General features: G+C 45.2%; 1 protein-coding gene across 2 annotated transcripts in view; it reads left to right on the forward strand.

Annotated features, from left to right (window-relative positions):
- Positions 1-21316, forward strand: part of C11H15orf39 (chromosome 11 C15orf39 homolog) — a 248020-nt gene extending 226704 nt beyond the window's left edge. The window contains exons 3-4 of one of the 2 annotated variants that reach the window (XM_069624545.1): positions 13866-13899; positions 18123-18252. In XM_069624545.1, the coding sequence (XP_069480646.1) occupies positions 13866-13899; positions 18123-18126 (38 nt within the window). In that variant the 3' untranslated portion in view covers positions 18127-18252. Of the gene's footprint in view, positions 1-13865; positions 13900-18122 lie in introns of both variants that reach the window. The other variant, XM_069624544.1, reaches the window with a different exon arrangement.
- The last annotated feature ends 1666 nt before the right edge of the window (positions 21317-22982 follow it).

Here is a 22982-nt window from a genome sequence, read left to right on the forward strand (position 1 = left end):
TGGACGATTTGCAAGCTGAAGAACACGGTGAACTGTTCTCTTCTGCTCATAGCCCCGTGGTGGCCGGCCAGGTTTTGGTTCTCGGAACTTCAACACCTGTTGGTATATCCACCGATCAGGCTACCGGCGAGTCCCGACCTGCTTCACCAGGATCAACAGCTGTGGCATCCCTCCCCACAATCGTTCAGCTTGGCGGCATGGTGCCTGAGTTCAAGTCATTAGAACATCTCAACCTGTCTGCTGATAACATGCTCATTAAGGCAGCCAGGAAACCCTCGACAAGGTCTCAGTATAGAAGCAAATGGCTTAGTTCTGTCATTGATAATTAGACAAACAGATGGACCCAAGGGCAGCTACTATTGACACTGTACTGTCTTTCTTGTCTCACCTAGCAGAATCGGGCATTCGCGTTCTGTCTTGCAGAACTTATCTTTCGGCGGTATCTGCTTACCTATCCATGGACCAATGCTCTTACTCTGTCTAATCCAGTGATTAGGAGACATTTTGCGGGTTTGACGCGCCTTTATCCCCCGGTTCGCAAACCCTACCCGGTGTGGGATCTGAATGTGGTCCTTACAGCGTTGTGTCATAAACCTTTCGAACCAATGGCCACGGTGGACCTCCAGTACCTTTCGTGGAAGGTGTCCTTTTTGGTTGCCGTTACTTCAGCAAGGCGTGTGAGTGAACTCCGAGCTTTATCGGCGGATCATCCCTTCTTGGTTTTCCACAAGGATAAGGTGGTCCTACGGACGAATCCTTCTTTCCTGCCGAAGGTGGTCTCTGATTTCCATCTGAACCAATCGATCTCCCTACCAGTCTTTTCTCCGAACCGTGCTTCAGAAGCGGAAAGGGTTCTGCATTGTTTGGATGTGAGAAGGGCTCTTAAGTTCTATATAGACAGAACATCTGAATTTAGGAACTCTTCTCAACTTTTGGAGACCTTTGGTAATCCACAAGGTAAACAGGCCTCTAAGGCAACTATCTCCAGATGGATCGCTGCCTGTATTACGGAGTCTTACACTGTCCAAGGACTGCAGCCTCCTAAATAAAATACAAATACAAATGCACACCTGGTGCGGAGCAAGGCAGCCACAGTTGCCTTTCAAAAATATGTACCCTGGGAGACCATCGCAAAAGTAGCTACTTGGGCCTCCCCATCAGCTTTTTGTAAACATTGTCTAGACTTGAGCTCCAGATCTGATGCTCAGTTTGGCCAGGATGTGCTGAAGAACCTGTTTCAATAGGGGTTTTTCCATCCACCCGTAGTTCCTGTAAGGAGTGCTTGGCAATCTCCCATAAGTATGGAGGAAAGGGGACGGGATGTAGGAGTATAACCAGGTTACTCACCGTAGTGACCACCTTACTCCTAGTCCATAGTCCCCTTTACTCCATACGCCCGCCCGCCGTCCCCTCTAATAAGGTTCCTCTATTATTGCTTAAAGGTCTGTGACCTGGCGATAGAAAAGGACTGATGGGCGATGCATGGGACGGAGCTAAAATGGGCAGGGTTACGGCCTTGTGCCGTACCCCGCATAGAAAGAGAGGAAGGACTAACATTTTTGCACTTTTTTTTGTTGATGCTTTTACAAAGTGCTCCGGTCCCGTCCCACAGGATGGAGGAATGTCCCAAAAGTATGGAGGAAAGGGGACTATGGACTAGGAGTAAGGTGGTCACTACGATGAGTAACCTGGTTATAATGAAGTACATCTGGCTGTATAATGAATGGCCAAGGATAATGAAAGTCACCAGTGAGTTCGATTATTATGTCAAGGTCATGTTATGATATTTTATTTGTATCATGCTCGTACACAAGTGTTTCAGAGCATGACTAGGCAAGGTAGGGGAATAGGGGAGAACACAAAACAACATTGATCTTACTAGGCCCAGTGACATTGAGAATGCGCAAGTGCATGGGAAAGGGAAAAGGCTAAGCGTCGGTTTTAAGGTGTGAGTGCCTTAAAGTCCACAAACTGGTATCCTTCTCACTGGCTATCCGGTTTTCAACAGCACTCTGATAAAAAATAAATCGACCAGTATGGAGACGGTGTCCAGGTGGCTTTCGAGTTGGTTGTTCCAACCAGCTCAAGGGAAGTCATCCTTGAAGGGGCTTCTCTGTCGATAAGAGTTTCAAGCAATTCGGACCTGCAGCAGGGCTTCATCGGGCAAACCAACGGTCCAGGAGTTGCAGCAGTCGTCTTCCTTCAGCTCGTCTTCGGTTCTTTCGTGCCAGTGGTCGACTCTGCTTTCCAAGTCCCAGAAACCTGCTTTTAAACAGTTTTCTCCCATTCATTCCAGCCTAGCTGTCACTCACCCAGCAGGGTGGCTGTCCTTGCCGGACAGTCAGCCAGCCAATCACACCAGAGTGCATTCAGGTCTCCTAGGAGACTAAGCACAGGAAGTTTCGGGCACCTCCCTCACATCTTATCCACCCCAGACACTCAGGCACCAGAGGAGGGTTTAAGCACTGAAGCCCGCCAAAGGGCATCGAACAAAGGAACCAAACCTGGTTTGACATGCAGAGTTAAACACAAGAAGGACCTTTCCTAAAGGAAACTGCAAAAAAAGATGACCGGAGTCTGTTTTTACAGAGGGGTCATGGGCACCATATTGAAAAATATGGCTGACCCGATTTTTAGCTACCGGTATTCACGGTCGGGAAAAATCATGGCAGTTTGTTCTAAAACCACTGCCACCAGCCATTTCAAGAGGAAAGGGTAGCATTTGACTGTTACATGAGTGTTTAGACATAGGGGATGCTAGGCAACCCCTCCAGCACTCTATAGGAAGATAGTGTGTGCTGGCTCTATGAATTTAAAAAGACTAGCAAAGTTTATTTAACTTTACATGCTCTGGGAGATGGTAGTCAGTCCTATAGAAGGTATTTAAACCTTGGGGAGTCTGAAAGACCCCCCTCTGCCACTGCACCGAAGGTGCTGTGTGACACACAAGAACAAGATGATGCCTATGGAGTTGTGTTTAAAACTCCATATCCAAAGAACCCAAAAGGAAAAAACACATCAAAATACATGAGAGTGGGAAAAGAGGCTTGCACTCTTTCTAGGTAAAAATTTAAATCCTAGAAATTCAGCAAAGTTGCTGGGGGTCTCAAACGGTAAGGGAAATTAGCACATTCTTGAGAATTCTCCTTTAACACTCCTCCCTACTCCCCCCCCCCCACCCAGACCAAGGGACAGGAGGATTTAATCCACTCCTGGATGAATCCCCTTACTCTAGTCATTCAAACATCCTGGTGAGACCATCAGAATTTTGCTGTTGACGCCCAGACCTGTGTTCAGTGGAAAAATCAAACCTTTGCAGGCAGAGTGACCATCTCAATAGTTTAGGGTTTTCCCCTTTTATTTGCATCAACCATCTCAAGGGTTGGTGGTCAGTCTGAATCACTAAAGTAGATCCATACAAGTCAGGTCTAAACTTCTTCAGTGACCACACAATAGCAAAGCATTCTCTTTCAATGGTTGCCTACCTTGTTTCAGTTTCCTTCAGCTTCCTGCTGATGAAGCCAATGGGGTGCCCCTTACCTTTCTCATCCAGCTCACTCAGAACTGCACCTAAACCTGTATTGGAAGCATCTGTTTGCACAATGAAGGTTTGGTTGTAGTCAGGAGCTCTTAAGACTGGAGCTTGACAAAGGGCTTTCCTAATGCTTGAGTGCACTCCCCATTCCACCTGACCTTTTTAGGAAATTTGGGTGAGATCACACTCAAGGGAGAAGCTATGGTCCCATAGTTCTCTGTGAAGTTCCTATAGTAACCAGTGAGGCCTGGTAAGGCTCTCACTTGGGTTTGAGTAGTAGGGGTGGCCCAGTTCTGTACAGCTTGTACCTTGCTAGGCAATGGCCTGATTTCACCTCCTCCTACCTCATGTCCAAAGTAGACCACTTTACTCTGACCAATTTAACACTTCCTCGCCTTTATGTTCAGATGGGCCTGCTCAAGAGCCTGCAAAACATATCCTAAGTGGTCAACATGTTCTTTCCAAGTAGGGCTGAACACTGCAATGTCATCCAAGTATTCCATGTAGAAGTCCTCCATCCCATTCAAAACTTGATTAACCATCCTTTGGAATGTTGCAGGTGCATTCTTTAGTCCAAAAGGCATTACCTTAAACTGGTGGAGGCCTGCTGAGGGTCTGTCAGTGCTATTTGCCAATAGTCTGAAGTGAGATCAAATGTACTGAGGTACTTGACTGAACCAAGTTTGTCCACCAGTTCATCTGTCCTTGGTAAAGGATGGGCATCAGTCTTTGTGACTGCATTAAGAGTTCTATAGTCCACACATAATCGCAACTCCTTGGATCCTGCCTTTGGCACTAGTACAACTGGACTAGACCATGGACTGGTAGATGGCTCTATTACCCCGAGATCAAGCATCTTGTTGACCTCTTCCTTTATGTGGGTTCTGGCATGATGTGACATCCTGTAACCTCTGCTTTTCACGGGTAAACAGTCACCAGTGAGACTATCATGCTGCCCCCAAGGGGTCAAGCCTGGTAATAGTGAAAACAGGGAGGCAAACTGATTTAACAGAAACGTACACTCTTCCTGTTGTTCCAGTGTCAGATTAGAAGAGAGATGGACACCTTCTATCTTCTCATCTAAAGGCTGTCTTCTGAGTAGGTTGGGTAGAGGTTCACTCCTCTCCTCCTCTTGAGCTGAAGCTAGAAGCAAAGCTCCTACTTCTGGTCTTGAGACATAAGCTTTTAGACGGTTGGTGTGAAAGACTCTGGGAGCCTCCTTAGGATTGCCTAAGTCCACCAGATAGTTCACCTCTCCAAGTTTCCCACAACCTTGAAGGGTCCTATACACTTGTCCTGTAAGGCCCTCTGCCTTGTAGGTACCATAAATGGAACTTGCTGGTCTTCAGTAAACTTAACCATGTTGGCCTTCTGGTCATACCAATGCTTCACCAGAGCCTGACCTGCTTTCAAGTTATCTGATGCTTCTGCCATCATGTGTGACATTCTCCTCCGGAGACTTATCACATAGTTGGTTACTCTCAAATGCTGATGGTCTCTGCAGGATGTTTGACCGACTGGAGTAAGTAGACTCATCCAGGAGTGGATTAAATACTCCTGTCCCTTAGTCCGGGGGGGTGGGAGGGCGAGTGTTATGGAGAATTCTCAAGAATGTGCTAATTTTCCTTACCTTGTGCGGCGACCCCCCCCCCCAGCAATTTTGCTGGATTTCTAGGATTTAAATTTTTACCTTGAAAGAGTGTGAGCCTTTTTTCCCACTCTTTCATGTATTTTGATGCGTTTTACTTTTGTGTTTTTTTACAACTCCATAGGCATCATCTTTTTCTTGTGTGTCACACAGCACCTTCAGTGCAGTGGCAAAGGGGTGTCTTTCAGACTCCCCAAGGTTTAAATACCTTCTCTGGGACTGACTACCGTCTCCCATAGCATGTAAAGTTAAATTGACTTTGCTAGTCTTTTTAAATTCATAGACCCAGCACACACTATCTACCTATAGAATGCTGGAGGGGTTGCCTAGCATCTCCTATGTCTAAACACTCATGTAACAGTCAAATGTTACCCTTTCCTCTTGAAATGGCTGGTGGCAGTGGTTTTAGAACAAACTACCATGGTTTTTCCCAACCGCGAACACTGGTAGCTAAAAATCGGGTCAGCCATGTTTTTCAATATGGCGCCCATGACTCTCTGTAAAAATAGACTCCGGTCATCTTTTTTTCGCCATTTCTTTTAAAAGGTCCTTGGTTTAACTCTGCGCGCCAAACCAGGTTTGGTCCCTTTTGTTCGATGCCCTTTGGCAGGCTTCAGTGCTTAAGCCCTCCTCTGGCGCCTGAGTGTCTTGGGTGGAGAAGGATGTGATGGAGGTGCCCGAAACTCCCTGTGCTTAGTCTCCTAGGAGACCTGAATGCACTCTGGTATGATTAGCTGGCTGACTGTCCGGCAAGGACAGCCACCCTGCTGGTTGAGTGACAGATAGGCTGGAATGAATGGGAGAAAACTGTTTAAAAGCAGGTTTCTGGGACTTGGAAAGCAAAGTTTATCACTGGAACGAAAGAACCGAAGACGACTGCTGCAACTCCTGGACCGTTGGTTTGCCCGGTGAAGCCCTGCTGCAGGTCCGAATTGTGTGAAACTCCATCAACAGAGAAGCCCCTTGAAGGACGACTTCTTCCCTTGAGCTGGTGGGAACAACCAACTCGTAAGCTACCTGGACACCGTCTCCATACTGGTCGAATTTTCATCAGAGTGCTGTTGAAAACCGGATAGCCAGTGTCTAGAACACACTGAAGGAGACTGGAGAACGCTGGGAGCCATTACCTAACCACTGGAAGTTGTGAGGAGTCAGAAATGAGAGGCAGACACAAAGTGGTAATATTCTCGACATGAGCAACATGAGCAATTTTATTAACAGAAAGGGACTTGCAGGTCATATAGCTATCCTGGCCTCCCCCGTAGGGGAAAGGGCATGGGAGTTGCTGCATCCAGCCCAGGACCCAGGAGAACTTGCGGGCTGCTATGTAGGAAGCCACGCCCCTTTTCATATATATCTATCCCGGCCTCCCCGCCACAGGGTGAATCCCGCAGGGTAAAGGGCGTGCAACTTGGCGTCCGCAGGGAGTAAGCAGCTGGTAGGCCTTTGTGGATTACCAAGGAGTGTGAATTTGCCTACTATCTATCGCTGAAGGTGCTGAACAGGCTATGCAGCCTTTTGAACCTGCACACACGATAAGTGGATTTATCAAGCAGTATTTCTGAACAGGTGAGAGGCATAGTTTGATGACATCAGGCCGCTCTTTTTAAAGCTATTGCGGAAATATTAAGGGAATAAGGCCAATGGAACTCCTGTGCCGGTACAATGGAACTCCTGTGCCGGTACTGACACCTTGTGACTTTCTGTGATGACATTAAGCGATCCTACGCATTGTTAAGATCATCCCCTCTGTCACATCCACTATATTGGAACAAACTAAGGTACTGCTCCCCCAACTTAAATTATCTGTGAAAAGGAAACCCCCAGCACTGATGCCGGCCCATCAACTTCCATGCCATGTACTGCCGAAACTAGTTTGTTTAATTCATTTGGGAACCAGGGGGAAGTTTATACTCTCATTAGTGAAATCTTTCTGTGCATCCAATGTTGTCATCAGTTTGGATTTTGGGGTGAGGGGGGCAACCCTTTGCACAATGCTGAGATCCCTACCAAATCTGACAAGCCTATGAGTATTCCTAGATGCCAGTCCAGCGATTCTGGACAAATGGGAAGTGCCGACCATTATCCTTGTACATCTGCCCAGCTTTTCGGGCCTTTTGCTAATATCTCCGACCCAAAGTCTGCTATTGTCTGCCGTTCTTCCTGCTGCTATACCCCCCCCCCCCCCCCCCCCCAGTCAGTACAGATTCGAGTGACCTCACCCATTGGCCACCACTGATGCAATACTACATGGCGAGGAGAGTCTCACATTAATAGTGCCGATCCTACTCAATAAGTCCTTTGATTTTTTTAAAAATATGATCAGGGCTCATGGGGCACTAAGAATGATCTACCGCTGGTCGGGGATACCTGCCTGATCGACTATGAGGGGAGGGTGGCTGGCAGTTGTGCTGGCACGGGCAATGGAATGCTCAAGCCATTTCTATACTGCAAACAATTGGCAGAACCTTCATCTATACAGTCCGGTGAGGGGACCATACCACCCAAAGAGTGTCAGTGCAGTCTTGTTCTCGCCGACCTGCTTATTTGAAAAAAATGGGTCTTTTCATTGGTGGACGCTGTTGGGAAAGGCCTTGAACAAGGGGGAATCACTGCTTCAGCAAGAGGATGGACAAAAGGCTTCAAACACCCAGGTGGAATCTGGCTCGCCATTTTCTGGAACTTGCCTCAGTAACATCCAAGCCACCAAACCCAGGGTGAGGGTGGGAGGAGGATGGCAAATAGGAATAATAGAGTATAAGCTCCACACTGCCATATGTAGATAAAGGATTGCTATTTGAAAAAGCCATTGCTAGTTGTGTTTGGCACAGGAGAGTTCCAGAATCCCTCCCCGTACTGCCACAGGTGATCAACTCACGGGTGGACGGGAAATACAGGCTAAGAATGATATCTGACAAGGTAGAGACCCGAACTGATCATCCCAGTTATACTTGCCCTGTAAATCCCAGAAGGCCAATAGTCCCACAGATATCTGAGGGGACTGTTTATCTGCACTGGTAACCCAAACTGGTGTTAAGCAATCAAGAATCTTGGGAAGCACTGTACACGTTGGCTCTGAGTTGTTAGAGGGTTCCTATTTATAACATGAGAACACATTATGAGCTGCACAAGGGTATGCCAGAGGGTTAGTAACGTCTCCGGTTCTGTTGAAATTGTTTTTAAGAGCCCAAATTTTGCTAGGCGCACATTGAGTTTCCTGGAAAGATGCCAACCATCCGTGAGCAGTGTAATTATACCCAGTGACCATGATCTAGAAAAGACATCAAGAAGGTCAATGCTTTCGGGAGCTAACACTATTCCGCTTTGGAAAAAGCTTATAGTCCATATTCACCAGCCAAGACCCCCATAGAAAAAGGCAAAGCAATGATATTGAGTCCTCATCTATGTGTTTTTCTGTGCCATGTTTCCAATTCCCTGTGTGACCGTCAGAACCTAAATTCTTTGATATTTAAAGATTGGGCTTAGGGCTTTTTACATAGCTTGTTTATAAATTGTCGCAATGTTCCCTTTCCTTTTATCCTTCCTTTTCGTCTTGTAAAAACGGTACTGTTTTTCTTTTATGGCTGAACAGCCGAAATAAAGTTATTGACTGACTAAGCAAAAATCAAATACCGATTCCTTTTTTTTTTTCATTATTAATTTTTATTGAAGTTTACAGAAAACATACAAACATCAAACTTATCAGCATTGTAATTGTAGAGCTCATCACAAAGAATCCATACCCCCATAACCATCCCCAACCCTCAGAATTAAAAATGCAAAACAGACCAACTTATTATCACATGCCTTCCAAAAACCCACCCCACATTTCATCAAACAATTTCATTTTTTTTATTTCTGCGAAGGATAACCTTCTCAATCCTGGCAACCTGCCTCAAGTCCTCCACCCATTCTGAACAGGTTGGCCTCTCTTCACATTTCCATTTTTCAAAACGATTTTTTTCGCTGAATTGGCAGCCCTAAAAAAACAGCATTTCTGTGGATAAGTGAGTTCTTCCACTTTATCATCCTCACCCAAGATGATAGTGTTGTAATCAAAATCCTCTTGCAGCAATAGAACCTCATTAATCTTCTCAGTGATACTCCTCCAAAATGTCTTAAGTTCATAACAGTCCCAAATCAAGTGTTCAAAGGAGCCGACCTCATGCTTACATCTCCAACAAGCCTCTGAGTCAATCATCCTTCTCGCATAAAGTCTTTGGGGAGTCCAAAACACTCTAAGAATTTTGATTCAGCGGCATTGTTCTCCAAGATTAATAGAAGTCAGAGTCACGTTTTTACAAAGAAACCTCCACCTCTCCACAGTCATATCAGAGCCAAGGATCTCAGACCACTTAGTTAACAATCCCTCTGCTGGTGTGTACTGTTGGCCCAGATTTCTATATACCTTGGACGCCATACCACCTAATGCCTTATATTCAGGTAGCCCTAACTGCCAACCACCGCCACTAACAGTTCCTTGGTTCCGCAGCAAACCTCTCAATTTTCTGTATTCACCCATTGTACAGTCTCCGAGATCCTTAATTTGTGCAAGTCTTCTATAGCTAATCCATTTGCCGTCTTCAATCAGATCACTCAACCATAGTACACCACTCGGGAGCCAGTTCAACCACAATAGCGGCCTCCCATTCAGCAAAATACCTGGATTCAGCCAGATAGGGATGTAATCATTATCACATACCTTGCGCTTACTTTTCTTCCATAGTTCCCTCCAACAAGTTCTCAGGAATTTTGTCGGCGGAAATGAGCGATAACCAGATCCATCCACCGTGGACAGTATGGCCCTAGGCGGCAACGTAGAAGAACTACTTGATTCCGCCAGCGTCCAAACATCCTCCGAATCTTCAATAAATGGAACCAGATGCCTGGCTCCAAAGGCCAAATGATAATTCTCAAAGTCAGGAACCCCCAGACCCCCACAGTCTTGGGGCAGCTGCAATTTCCACAAACTGAGGCGTGGCTGTTTGTTCTCCCAGAGAAAAGACTGGATTAAACTCTCAATTTTCCTCCAATGGCCCTTTTTAACGTCCAGGGGAAGCACACTGAGCACATAGTTGATTCGCGGTGTTGATGTCATTTTGATGGCATTCACTCTCCCCCAGAGACTCAATTTAAGTGCACTCCATCTCTTCAAGTCAAGCTCCAAAGATTGAATCACATGTGTGATATTGACATCCATTATTTGAGACATCATTCGTTAGCCAAATCCCAAGGTATCTCATCTTATTCGGACACCACTTAAAGAGAAAGCCCCGCATCTTCAAAACAGTGCAAGTGATTGATGCCGGCAGCGCTTCCAACTTGGTCCAATTGATCTTGTATCCGGAAACCTTGTTGAACACATTGATCAGCGCAGGAATGGAGCTCTCCACATTCTGAACCACCACCAACATGTCATCCGCATACAACCAAACTTTCTGGGAGGCTGCACCAAAGCGTACGCCCTCAATTCTGTCCTCTTCTCTTATCCTCACAGCCAGCAATTCCATGGCGATCACAAACAAAATCGGCAACAGTGGACAGCCTTGCCTCTTGCCTCTCTCAAGTTCAAAAACATCCGAGTTCATGACATTAGTCCGAACACAAGCAGTTGGCCGTGAATACAGCAGTCTTATCCAACTGATCATGGTATCTCCAAAACGAAAGCCTTTCAATGAACTTAAAAGATATGTCCATTCAATATGGTCGAAAGCTTTCTCAACATCCAAGGATAACGTCACCACATCATTATGGTGTTCTTTGCTTTCAAATAGTGTCAGCAACAATCGTCTCATATTTTCTGAAACATGTCTGCCTTTCACAAATCCAGATTGACTTACATCTATAATATCCATCAGAGCATTCTCAATCCTCAAAGCTAACGCCTTGGCGAAAATCTTGTTGTCCGTGTTCAATAAGCTGATCGGCTAATAGCTGTCAGTTTTCACCGGTGTTCGTCCCTCCTTCAGAAAAACAGAGATTGAAGCATGCCTTGTTGAACTTGGAAGGCACCCATTCCTCAAAGAGGCGCACAGCATCTCTAGCATCAATGCAAAAACCTCTTCTAGGAAAATTTTAAAAAGTTCAGCTGGTGGTCCATCCGGACCTGGACACTTCCCAGAATTCAACGCATAAGCAGCCAACCTGAGATCCTCCATGCTCAAATCTCTTTCCATACACTCCAAGGATTCCGAATTCACTTTCTTCAGATGGCAGTCCTCAATGAATCGACAAATTGTATGCTCGGATAAGTTGGTTTCTGAAGAGTACAGGGTTTTGTAATATGACTGAAATGCCACATTAATCTCCGCAGGATCAAAAGTCACCACCCCATCCTGTCTTTCCACTGCATTGACGGATCTGCCATTCTCCATAACCCTTAATCGATGTGCCAGAAGCCGATTACATTTTTCACCTTTTTCATTGTAGTTGCTTTTGGTTCTAAAAAGCAACCACTCAGCCTTTGAAGAATATAAATCTTCCAATCTTCTCCTTTTCTGCTTCAATGCTCTTAAAGTCTCACCTGAAAAGTTTTGCATATTATTTCTCTCAAGATCCTGAATGTCATCAGTAAGCTTTTTCACTTCTGCATCTCTCATTTTTTTCTTCTTGCTTGACAAACCAATCAACAATCCTCGCATATATGATTTAAAGGCTTCCCACACAAACTCCACCCTGACTTCACCAGTCCAATTCACAGATATAAAGAACCTCGCCTCTTGAACAATTTTGTCCACAATTTCATCATCGTCTAAGAGGGAGACATTCATCCACCAGGTGTTAGACTTAGGAATCGGGAAGGTCAATTGCAAGTCTGTGGAGATTGGAGCATGATCCGAAATAAGTAATGATCCGACGTCTCCCCTTTGGAATGATTGTGTACAGAGGCCAGAGGTCAGAAGGAGGTCAATTCTCGAGTAAGCATTATGCCTTGCAGAGAAGAAAGTATATTGACTCATAGAAGGGTTTTGCAATCTCCAAACATCTGTGAGGTTCCATTCAGCAATTAGTCTCTTTAATGCTGTTCTTTTCAGATCGTTGGCACTGCCTGCGCCCCCCACACTTTTATCAAGTTCAGGTTCCAAAACAACATTGAAGTCCCCTCCCAAAATTACATTAATCGCATTTACATTCTGCAACATTTGCGCTAAAGTTACAAAAAAACTACCATCACCCCCATTTGGAGCATATATATTGCAGAAACAATACTGAGTATCCTGAATATGTGCAGTGACACACACTATCCTTCCATCCCCATCCTTCACACACTTCACCCCAGTGATCTGTATATTCTTCCTAAAAAGAATACACACACCCCTAGAACCAGTAGTGAAAGACTAACCATAAACATCACCAACCCACTCCTTTTTCCACTTATCTATATCCGTATCCAACAGATGAGTCTCCTGAAGCATCGCGACATCCACTCCCATCTCCCCTAGTTTACTCAAAATCACCTTTCTCTTGACAGCACCGCTTCCGAAGATTTTGCGTTCAGGGTGTTTCATCTACTGCTGGTTTAGCGCATCAGTTATCTCTTTCAACACTATAGTTCATTTTGTGCTGAGTTTCCAAGTCAATGGTTTCCCAAATATAGACTTACCGCATGCTTGCCGTTCAAGGGGTGATGTTGATTTGGTCGGTTGCAAATCAAACGTCTATAATTGCTCAAATGAAATCACTGCATGGCCTACAGAGCAGAAAGGCACTTCTCAATATTGGTTAAATGGCATGCACATACGGTTTGTGTGTGTGAAGCCTGTTTTTCAATTAATCCGATGTCCTGTTGCTCATTTGGTATTAGCTTTTTCTAGGCAGGGCTGGTGTAATAATGCATTTCCACATCGCTTACTCCATCACCACCAGGGTGTGCCATTTTGAACTAGACTCCATCAAATATAGATACATCATTAATGAAGAGGGGGATCTAGAAAGGAACTTCATGCGGGGCAACATACATATTTGCACCAGCCCAGCATCTAGTGAGCTTTGAAGGATATGGATGCTGACCAGAGGGGCTCTGTCTTGACCATCATGACCATGTTTTAGGATGCACAATTTGTGTTTGCTTCGTATACGTAATGGATGTGTTTTTCTTCTTTGTTGCCCGTTGTCCAGTGAGCAGTACTGCAGTGTGTAAGAGGCCCCCTTTTGGAGATAATGCCAGACCTGCTATCACTACGGGAATTCTTGCGAGAGTGGGTGTTGGGGGAGGGGGGAAGGGTGTTCAACAAGTTTGGAAATGGTGTGCATGTGGGCTGAGCATACTTGATTTTCTTATCATTCCAACCTAACCTTCTTGGGAAAGCCTTCTCTGCTGCATCTATTGCCTTTACCTGCATCCACAGCATTCAACATGACATCCATTGCAGAGCTGCTTTTTGGTACTGCTGAATACTACAGACCTGGAGCACAATCCACTCATAACTGATTATAAAATCCATCCTGAATCTGTGCTTCTTAAGTGACGACTTGGCATTCTCAGACAGCCTCTGGAAATGGATATCTCGTTTAAATGCTTGCCAGATGAAGTGGCCGAGCTTGGCTATGCCATTATGCCGATGTGCTGGGTTTGTGTGGGGCAGATGCATCTCTTTATGACCTTAAGGCTGTTCTAGACTAGTTACGCTTTGTTTTTCTGCTCTTCCCAATTATTATTACCACTAACTTTATTTCTTACAGGTTCCAGTTCACAGGCTGGCCTGCATGCTTCCAAGTACGTATGTGTTCTCTATACACCAGAGCATGTGGGACGTCTCAACTGTAGGCGCAAGGATCTTGGGAAGAGGGAGGAGGAAAGATGTGGAGAGTTTTTTTTTTAAAAAAAGCAAAACTCAACCGGCTGGTGACTTTGCTGGCTTAACAGAGGGAGCAAATTACTCTGCCGTGCCTGTGCACTAAAGTAACCACCCCCCTCAACCCCCACCTAAAAACTACTCACTCCTTCCTGCCTCCGAGCACAAGTCGAGAGAGTGCAAGAAGAGGCGTGGATATGTGCTTTCCTAAAAGTTAGGAAAGCCACATTATAGCAACAGATTTGCAAGGGCTGCATCAATTGGGTGAAGGGCTGTTTTTTTTCTCTCTTCGGACCAACAACCAGATAGCTCCTCTTGCATCTCCTACTTGGCATACAATGATAAATGCCTGATTGCCGAGGTAATAACAGTAGTCATTTCTTCACATTATCATTATTTGGGGGAACGCCTGTACCCCGCAGGACAAATTAATATCTATTTGTTCAGCTTCAGCACTGTCACGAGGAGGACCTCCTGTGCATACACACCCCACAAGGCTAACCCAGGGTCTTCCCTTTGAAATATCGCCTGTTGGCCTACCACAGTTGGTACCTTTTCTAACTCGGCTGCGATCCGTTATGTAATGAAGAGTTGTCGTTTTTCCACTACATAGGCTAAGAGAAGACTTACCCTCCCTTATTGCCATTAGCAGGGATGTTGACATTTCTTATTTATCAGCTCCAAGCATTCCATGCAAGGTATTCCAGGCTTTTATGGTTGAAGGTTTTCTGAATGTCACTTCTAGTTGCTAAATTGTGCAAGGCCTGCAACTGTTACTATAGGTTTGAATTTCTCTGCAGTTTAGAAAAAGCATCAGCCCGCTGATGGAACAAAGGACCCTGTTTTTGTGGGAGTGACCGACTCTCAATCGCTACAGAAAGATGAAAGGTTGGAAGGGCCTAGCCATGGGTTACCTCTACCAAGAAAGGTGCAGTTATTCCTAGGCCCATAGGGGTCATGTCAATGCTAGATTAGCGTGTCTGCGTCATCTTTGGATCTGCAACTGCCTTAGTATTTTCCTCTGTACCTGGATTCTACTCTTCCCACTAAATTATCCTTTTGTATGTTCAAACACTCAACTTATGAGACTGTGTAGTTCACTGTTTTGGCACGACGATCCCACATACATGTCCTCTCCGCATTTAAAGTTAGTAGTTTTCACCACCTCAGTCAATGGGTTAAATAATACTCCATTCAGAAGCACTACTGAAATGCTGCGATATTAATCATCTCCCTTGCTAACCTAATCGCTGCTAGATCTCAAGTTATTTTCTAGGGGGAGCAGAGCTTTGCATTAAGTGTTGCAATTTGGCCTTATGATCTTGATAGCATTCCTATGCTATCTCAGATAGTACATTAGATGTTTCTTTTTTTGCAAGGGCTGGCGTGAGAAGATGCAGAGTGGTGGTTTCGGTCCATACATCGGGTGTTAGGCATCTTAAACTGCATCTGTTGCCGGATTACATTCCACTCACCCTCCAGAAGTCTTGAAACTCTTTAGGCTTGAAGGATCTGAACCCTCTGCCTTCCTTGACTTTCCTGGTGCTTTATTAGTCCACATGGGTTCTTTGGCAGGAAAAGCTTATTCCTGGCCAACGCTATCCAAGCCCGCAGGAAGTCAATCATTCCTAGGCCAATCTGTGGCAGCATCAAATAGTAATGGTTGAGTTGGAATGATTAACCTTACCCCAGCTGCTTCTGTTCTAGGCCCTTTCAGTCTAAAACAAAACCCCTCGCTGCCAGATAAGCTGACAGCATTGGCTTTGGATCTCTTTATTTGGTACAAACTCTTACCTGCAAGACAAGCCCATACTTTTCCATTAATTTCATGATGGCATGATTCCATAGGGAGTAAGTCCATGGCTAAAAGTGGCTTTCGAGATGGTCAGTAACTCCTACAAGCACTGCAAATAGTGCATCCCCCCCTCACCTTTGAAGTTCCAGTTGTTTGCACTCTTGTATGGTGAGCACCAGTGGGTGACTGGGACTAATCCAGTACCAGGTTCTGTTGACCAACCTGATGAACTGGAAGATGCCTTTTCTGAGACCAGATTTCTTCATTCCATGCCTTTTCGAAGTCATTATGCTAGTTACCACTTCACTAAATTTCACATCTGGTCGAAGTTGTTCTGCAGGACCTGCTTGTTCAGTCTTATGCGTTGCAGACACTCAGCGAGTCCCCTACTTGAGAATAGGTTTCCAGGTGTTGGAAATGGGGAGGAAGTAGGTCTAAAAGTAATGTTAACTTGGCAGTCTACCAGTTGTTCCTTATGATCCATTAGCCTCCTTCACATAAGCATTCCGCTCCAAATTTCAGGTTCCACTCCTCGTCTGGTCTACTTTGTGACAATCGTAAATTGGTTGGAACAGCAGGACGACAGATACAGTGGCTGTCCAATGAGCAGAGAATCTTGGTTATAGCCACACTAGGCAGGCTGCGCTTGGAAGTAAGGATGCCCCATGCTTATTCTAATAATTGTCCAAAAAGGTAATGTGAAGGAGTTTAGTGGATTAGCACTACCAGTGTAAATAGGTGGATAACCTATCTTTATTTTAATTGAAATGACTTCCACCGTGAGAGCATCTGCAGATGTACTCCTAGATCCTCACAATCGACCCACTCTAGTACTGCAAGCAGGGCCTGTACAATGCTTAGACTATGTAGACATGAGAACAGTTCTGAATGCACCTAATTGCAAGCCGGCTGCACCACCATATTACAACAGTGTTTGATACCACTCCCATGTCCTGGAATTCCTCCTTTCCAGTCCTGGAATTCCTGTCCATCCCACCTCTACAAACCCATCCAAGCTCCAACACCTCAACCCAAAAGGCACTATTAATGCCTCTACAATACCATGCTAGCCATAGGCATCTACATCACAGGCACTCTCCTTAAATAGTGTCCTGCTGATACAACTGGGTTACTCCTGACCTCCTAGAACACAATCAAAGCTTCCAAACACCTCCTCCCTCACCCCACAAAGGTGTCTCTGCTAATGCCTCATGAGTCCACCTTTCTATTCCAATACTGGGATCGCCGCCCACATTTTTGCCAAATTGTGCTTACTTCAACTTGTGGTATTCCTTTTTAGCAATTCCTGTACTAGAGCCATGTATGGTTCTTCTTATGTATATACATTGTCACCTCCTGCACCATCTGATATAACGTTGGGACTAATAAAATATCTACTCTGCCATACAAACCATTGGTATTCCACAGCAATCTGTTAAATTGTACTATTGCATCCTTCGCACAGACCACTGCCAACATGGTTCCAGGTTACAGCTCCCTTGCCTATCAGTTACTCAATCTTTGTGCTGCCCCTCAATTCTAAATATTGCCGTACCTGCAAGCCTATTGTTGGGGCCGTTTGCACAATCTGCCATTGCCTCTGTGTCTGGGCCTCTGGCGCTCTCTACTATTCTTTTACTGGGTCTCACCATTGCACCTCCATTCTTAGGTGCAACTTCTCCATAGTCTGTTATCGGGCCCACTAACAGTCTTGACCTTCGGCACCCTCTGTTATTCCAGTAATGTTAGACTTTACATGGCTCTGGCAAGGCTCCTTGTCATTTTACCTGCATCACCACTGTTATGAATGGTGTGCTGTATATACCTTTTTATGTGCTTTTATTCGTGACTAGCAACATTTTTTGTTGCTCGCTCATTTTTTCGGGTATGTTAAGGACCTTGCCAATGCACCATGATTCCTGGCCTGCCGCTTGTCATGGCTCGCTTGGACATTAGCAGATCTGGTATCTCCGCTTTATGTTCCCTGACCTGTGCCTTCAGTATCTTTCCTTTGGCACTCTTCTCTTTCTCCTTCTCTGAGGGGGGCAGAGCAGAGATTGGGCGCATGCTTCTGGTGTGTAGTAGATATGCAGCGGTGGCGGTGTCTTCTGCTCTCTCTCTCTCTTTGTTATCCGTGAATGCCTTAAGGGGGATTGGATGGGAATGGCTTGGGTAATTCTGGGTTTTGTGAAGTGATGTGCTCGTTTTAGCCAGTAGAATGCAGCTCTTTGTTTAGTTTATAGGTGCAGCTGGGTTAGTAACGCTTCTGTTGGTGTTTTAGCATTTTTATTTTGGTCCTTGTGCACATTTCTTTAAACTAATGGCAGGATCTTTGTATTGACCTTCTAGGTGATGACAGCCAGGATGAACAAGACACAGAAAGGATTGATCCACCGGAGCATGAAAAGTGTACTGAAGAAGTTAATGCTGCTTTAATCTCCACACCAACACAGGCTGTGGAGGAGATATGTAAGGAAAACCAACCTTTGCAGCATTCTGGATCCCATGTGATCACACATCTGAAGAAAAGAGACCGCGTGGATGCTGTGGAGAACCAGCCATCTAGTGAGGAGCAGGGGGGGCACCCTTCCCAACCCAGCAGAGAGAATGCATGCGAGACATCACTGCAGAGAAAGACCAAATCCCTTATGAAGCTGGACAGGCTAAAGCGGCCCACTGGTATCAAGCGGCATACTGGTATCAAGCGGCATACTGGTATCAAGCGGCGAGTACAACTCTGCAGGCCCCTTCAACTCAAACTGAGCAGTCTTTCAAATGGCAGCAATAATGCCAAAGAATACTTGAAACGGGGCCAGTCCTGTACACAGCCAGCCCATGTTGGTTTGAAGAAAGCCATGGCTCGCACTGCTAGGAAGACTCTAAGCACTTCCAAAGTCTTGCATCTTAGAAATTCATTGGTCCAGATCAAATTTCAGCAAGTTCTTCCGGTGCCACACAATGTAAAGGAAAAGCGAGCTAGACGTGAACAGCTGCCCCTGCACAAACCCTTCAGGCAAAAAAGGCGCTGCGTGGAACGGGCAGCCCAGCAGACACTGTATCCAGAACTGGTTGGGAAGCGTATCCGTCATCTGTATGAAGAGAATGACAAGAGTGAGGCCTGGTACCAGGGTCTGGTGGTAGGAATCTACCAGCAACACCCAAACCCGTTGAAGACTGTGTACGAGGTCCGCTACGATAGTGAACCCAAGTGGCGGTACTACCTAGAGCTGCTACAGGACTTTGAGAATGGATGGTTGGAGCTAGACGAGTGACTATGGGGCAGAGGCAGCCCCTGCCCCTCATTAAGAGACCCATATTGTTCACTGTGAGCTAGCGTATCTACAAAAGCTTCTAAGCTGCTTAGACAATCTTTGCTACACTCCTCTCAGGTCTTCCACTCCCTCTCTCCATAGAGGAAAAAACTGGGCTTCTAGATTTGAAAGTGTGATGGCCCCTTGAATGGTGGGGGAAGGGCCTGCCTCATCCACTCCACCAGATCACCACTTCCTTACCATTGCCCTCTGTATCCTACTTTTTTTTATAAAGACTATGCACATCTTAACTGCCTTTACAGAGGTTTTTCCCTGGTACAAATCACGGATGGTGAAAAGTAAGGGATTATGAGGGGGCAGGAACTGTCTGTCAAAATGCAATAGTATACGTTCCACTGAGCTGTTCACCGCCTGTTGCCTTCTCCTAAACCTTACCACCCCATCCTGCAGTTGAAAGGCCGCCCACCCCAGAAGAATGCCACTCGCATAGGTTTAGAGTTTTATCTGAAAAAAACAGTACCTCTTTTAAAGCACCAGGTTGCCCTTTACTCAGGCCATACTGAGATGGAAGGAAGAATAAGCATTATCCTGCTGTGTGCCTATATGAGGCAAGCCTCTTTCCGGCCATGTGGTTTACAAAAGAAAAGAATAAATAGACGCTACATTGCAATAGTGTTCGAACACATAAACTGTTTTACGTATCGTGTTGTAGCAGATCCCTTTAAGTGGAAAAAATATGGATCCAATCCTACGTTCAAACATTGGGGCTTCGCTAAACGGGATCAAATAAAACGGGTGAAAAAAAGCAAGTGCCGACAGGGGGATTCGTTAAAAAAAAAAGTAACTTTTAACCAAAACTGGCACCCCAGAGATCATAATATAAAGCAAGGAATAGAAGCATAGCGTTTGCGTGTATGTTGACCTCAATGTATCAGTGATCATTTTCTAAAACCATCATCCGTTTCAAGATGCCAACTCGTAAAGCTGCTGCAACATGCATCTTCCCACTTCCTTTCAGTATTGCAATGGAAACTGCCCTTTATATCAGAGGTTGCCCAACATCCTTAAAAAGTTCCCTTTCAATGCTTAGAGCACGAGGGGTTTATTTTAAGAATGCCTGTTTCCATGCAAATGTTAGGGTTTGAAGAATGAAACTTTCAACAAAGAGTTGACTTTGTTGTCTAGTGCAGTAGTACAGCACCTAAAAAAAGAAAAACCGGTTTGAACACCATCAGTACCTGTATGATTGTGTACTCCTTCCAAGCAAAGGAAGGGATACCAAGTGCAGTACGTTGCACCCAAAACATGGCTTGCACTGGTAGGTGCCCATCTTGTGGTGTCACCTGCTCTGAAAGCATTACACAGGAAATGGGCACTGCTTATTAACTGCTCTGTGCTATGCTGTAGGCCAGGCTACTGTTTTTTCACCAGCCATCATTTAGTCTGGTTTATTTGCACACTTAAGGCATCTCAGAAGCACTCTATTGACGTAAACTTTTGATATGCACCTTGACCCTGCCTGGCGCTTACTCTCATAGCGGGGTCCCTGTCGGCCGACCAGTGTAAACTTGTCAGACCGCACTGTTGTCCAACACCTTTCTTGATCTTATGCTGGGAAGCCCTTGGTGGGCAACACAAGGGTTGCATTGCAGAACATAACACAGTGGGCAGGTTCCCCATAGACGAGAGCAAGTGTTTGTATTTCGATTTCCTATAGGCTATGCATTTTGGGTTGGTGGCAGAAATGTCCCATGCTTGGTTCTCCCTGCAGTTTGCGTTTAATTCGATTCCCTCATTTGATTCTTTTTCTCACTGCGATAGAAAATAAAGGGGTGGTTTGGGCAGGATTATGCAGTACTTGGTCTTCTCAGATTGCCAATGTCCTGATACTTAATCTGGGCAACGAGTGTCTCCTGTTTCATGCTATACCATTCATCTGTCCTTTCCATGTTACATGCAAAATGTGGCAAACCTAGTACCCCTCAAACACTCCAACCCACTTTTTATTCTGCGCTGAAAGCAAGGTGCTTTTACTGGCCTTACTATTAATAACTTGTGTGTTCTGCATGGTCTTAATGTTCCACTTTTTGATCAATGTTGCAGCAGTGAAGGATACTGGGTTGTGTGAACATTTGTACAAATATTGAGACAGTTGTACAACTCGGGTAGCATGGGTACCCAATTGAGGGGGGCTGCCCCTGTAGCCGTGGCTCAGCTCGTGGTTAAATGTTTTGGGCTTGTGCTTTTGTTCATTCTCCATGGGGGAACAGGGCTGAGGGGGGGGGGGGGGGGAGTGTGTGTGTGTGTGTGTGTGTGTGTGTGTGTGTGTGTGTGTGTGTGTGTGTGGGGTTGTGTGTGTGGTTGTGTGTGTGGTTGTGTGTGTGGTTGTGTGGGGTTGTGTGTGGTTGTGTGTGGTCGTGTGTGTGTGTGTGTGTGTGGTTGTGTGTGTGGTCGTGTGGTCATCATCCTCTGTGACATATTGGGTGGAAAGTGCCAGGGGCAGTGGTTGTATTTGGGCGCAGCAGCATCATATATGTCTTTTGATATTCATCTGTACAAGGAACATTATTCTTGCCGAACGAATCTTGTCGTTGGATCACATTTTCTTCCATGCATTTGCCTAAATTTGATCAAATTAAGGCATCGACTAGAGGTGGGCAAGCTAGAAAATTCGGAGCCAAAGCTGGGTCAAAGATTTAGCATGGCACTGAGAATCAAAGCACAAGGAGAGTCAGTGACGGATACTTAGTTTAAATATTAGCGTTTTAAAAACGTACACATTATGCAAAAAGTCAAGCATTCAAGAAGATGGCAGTATCGTCTGCTTGGACGTTCGAATTGAAACCTGGAGAAAAAAGGAGCAGGTGCTCACTTTCGTGGGTGATTTTAAACGTATTAAAACATTGTTTTTAAAAATGGATGAACTGCTTATGCCCGGACTTCGGGCTGGAGCACATATCTATCCATTTTGTGGAAAAATGCATGCCCAAAAGAGGGCTAAATAAAATATGTATATAGTTTAAAAAAAAGAATCCGCTTGTGGAATCGAGCATTATACCCCAACGGACCGCCAATGGCATCTGCCATCTCACACACGGCCAACCTTAAGTAAAATGCATGTGCAAATCCACTATAAGCCTTGAAAAAAAAAGCATGCATTGGTGCAAAACACGCGTCCCGTGTTTTTGGTAGAAATAAACCACAATTGGAGCACAAGTTAAATCTGCTTCTAGTAGTTGAAATAAAAAGAACGTGCGTGTAATAACAATCACAATAATGAATATGGAGCACAAAGTCCGAGAACCAGCCTAGGATTTTTTTAGTTTGATGTTTCAATGTATTCTGTGCCAAGTAGATGACTACAGATAGAACACATTGGCTTAGTTCTAGCGCATAAGAGCTGGGAGTATAGCTAGGGGCAACACGCTTATCTTGGAAGAAAGACAGTCCTGCCTTCGAGAGCTGAATCAACTCTTTTCTCTTGAATCCAGAGCTGAGCCGAGCATTTTACTTGAGCCTAACCAGCCTTCATTGAAACGCTTGTTTTGTGCAACTCTCGGCATGTCTGTAATAAGAAGCCTTAAAAAATACTGTCAGTGGATTAACTCTGCTGTACAAGATAGCCATTCAGGGCCGTGCGGCCTGAATTTGTGTTTGGAGGTGGGATATCTGTTGAAAGGATTGTATTTGGAATTGGGCAGATTACAACTTCCTTGCTGCTTTTAAACCTTCCTTCAATATCTAGTACCATATCGAATATCCTGAACAGTACCTGCTCGGCTGTTAAGTGGGAATGAAAAGGTCTAGAGATCCCCTTTTTCGCTAACATAGAGTGCAGGGTCTGGATATAAAGCAAATGATGCTACTCATGCTTGTGTGTGTAAACCTGACTGGTGCACCGCCCAGGCACATTACACCATCTCTACACACTGGTTAA

This window comes from Ambystoma mexicanum, chromosome 11 (genome assembly GCF_040938575.1).
Source record: "Ambystoma mexicanum isolate Mex_15411 chromosome 11, UKY_AmexF1_1, whole genome shotgun sequence".
In the NCBI taxonomy this organism is placed as follows: Eukaryota; Metazoa; Chordata; class Amphibia; order Caudata; family Ambystomatidae; genus Ambystoma; species Ambystoma mexicanum.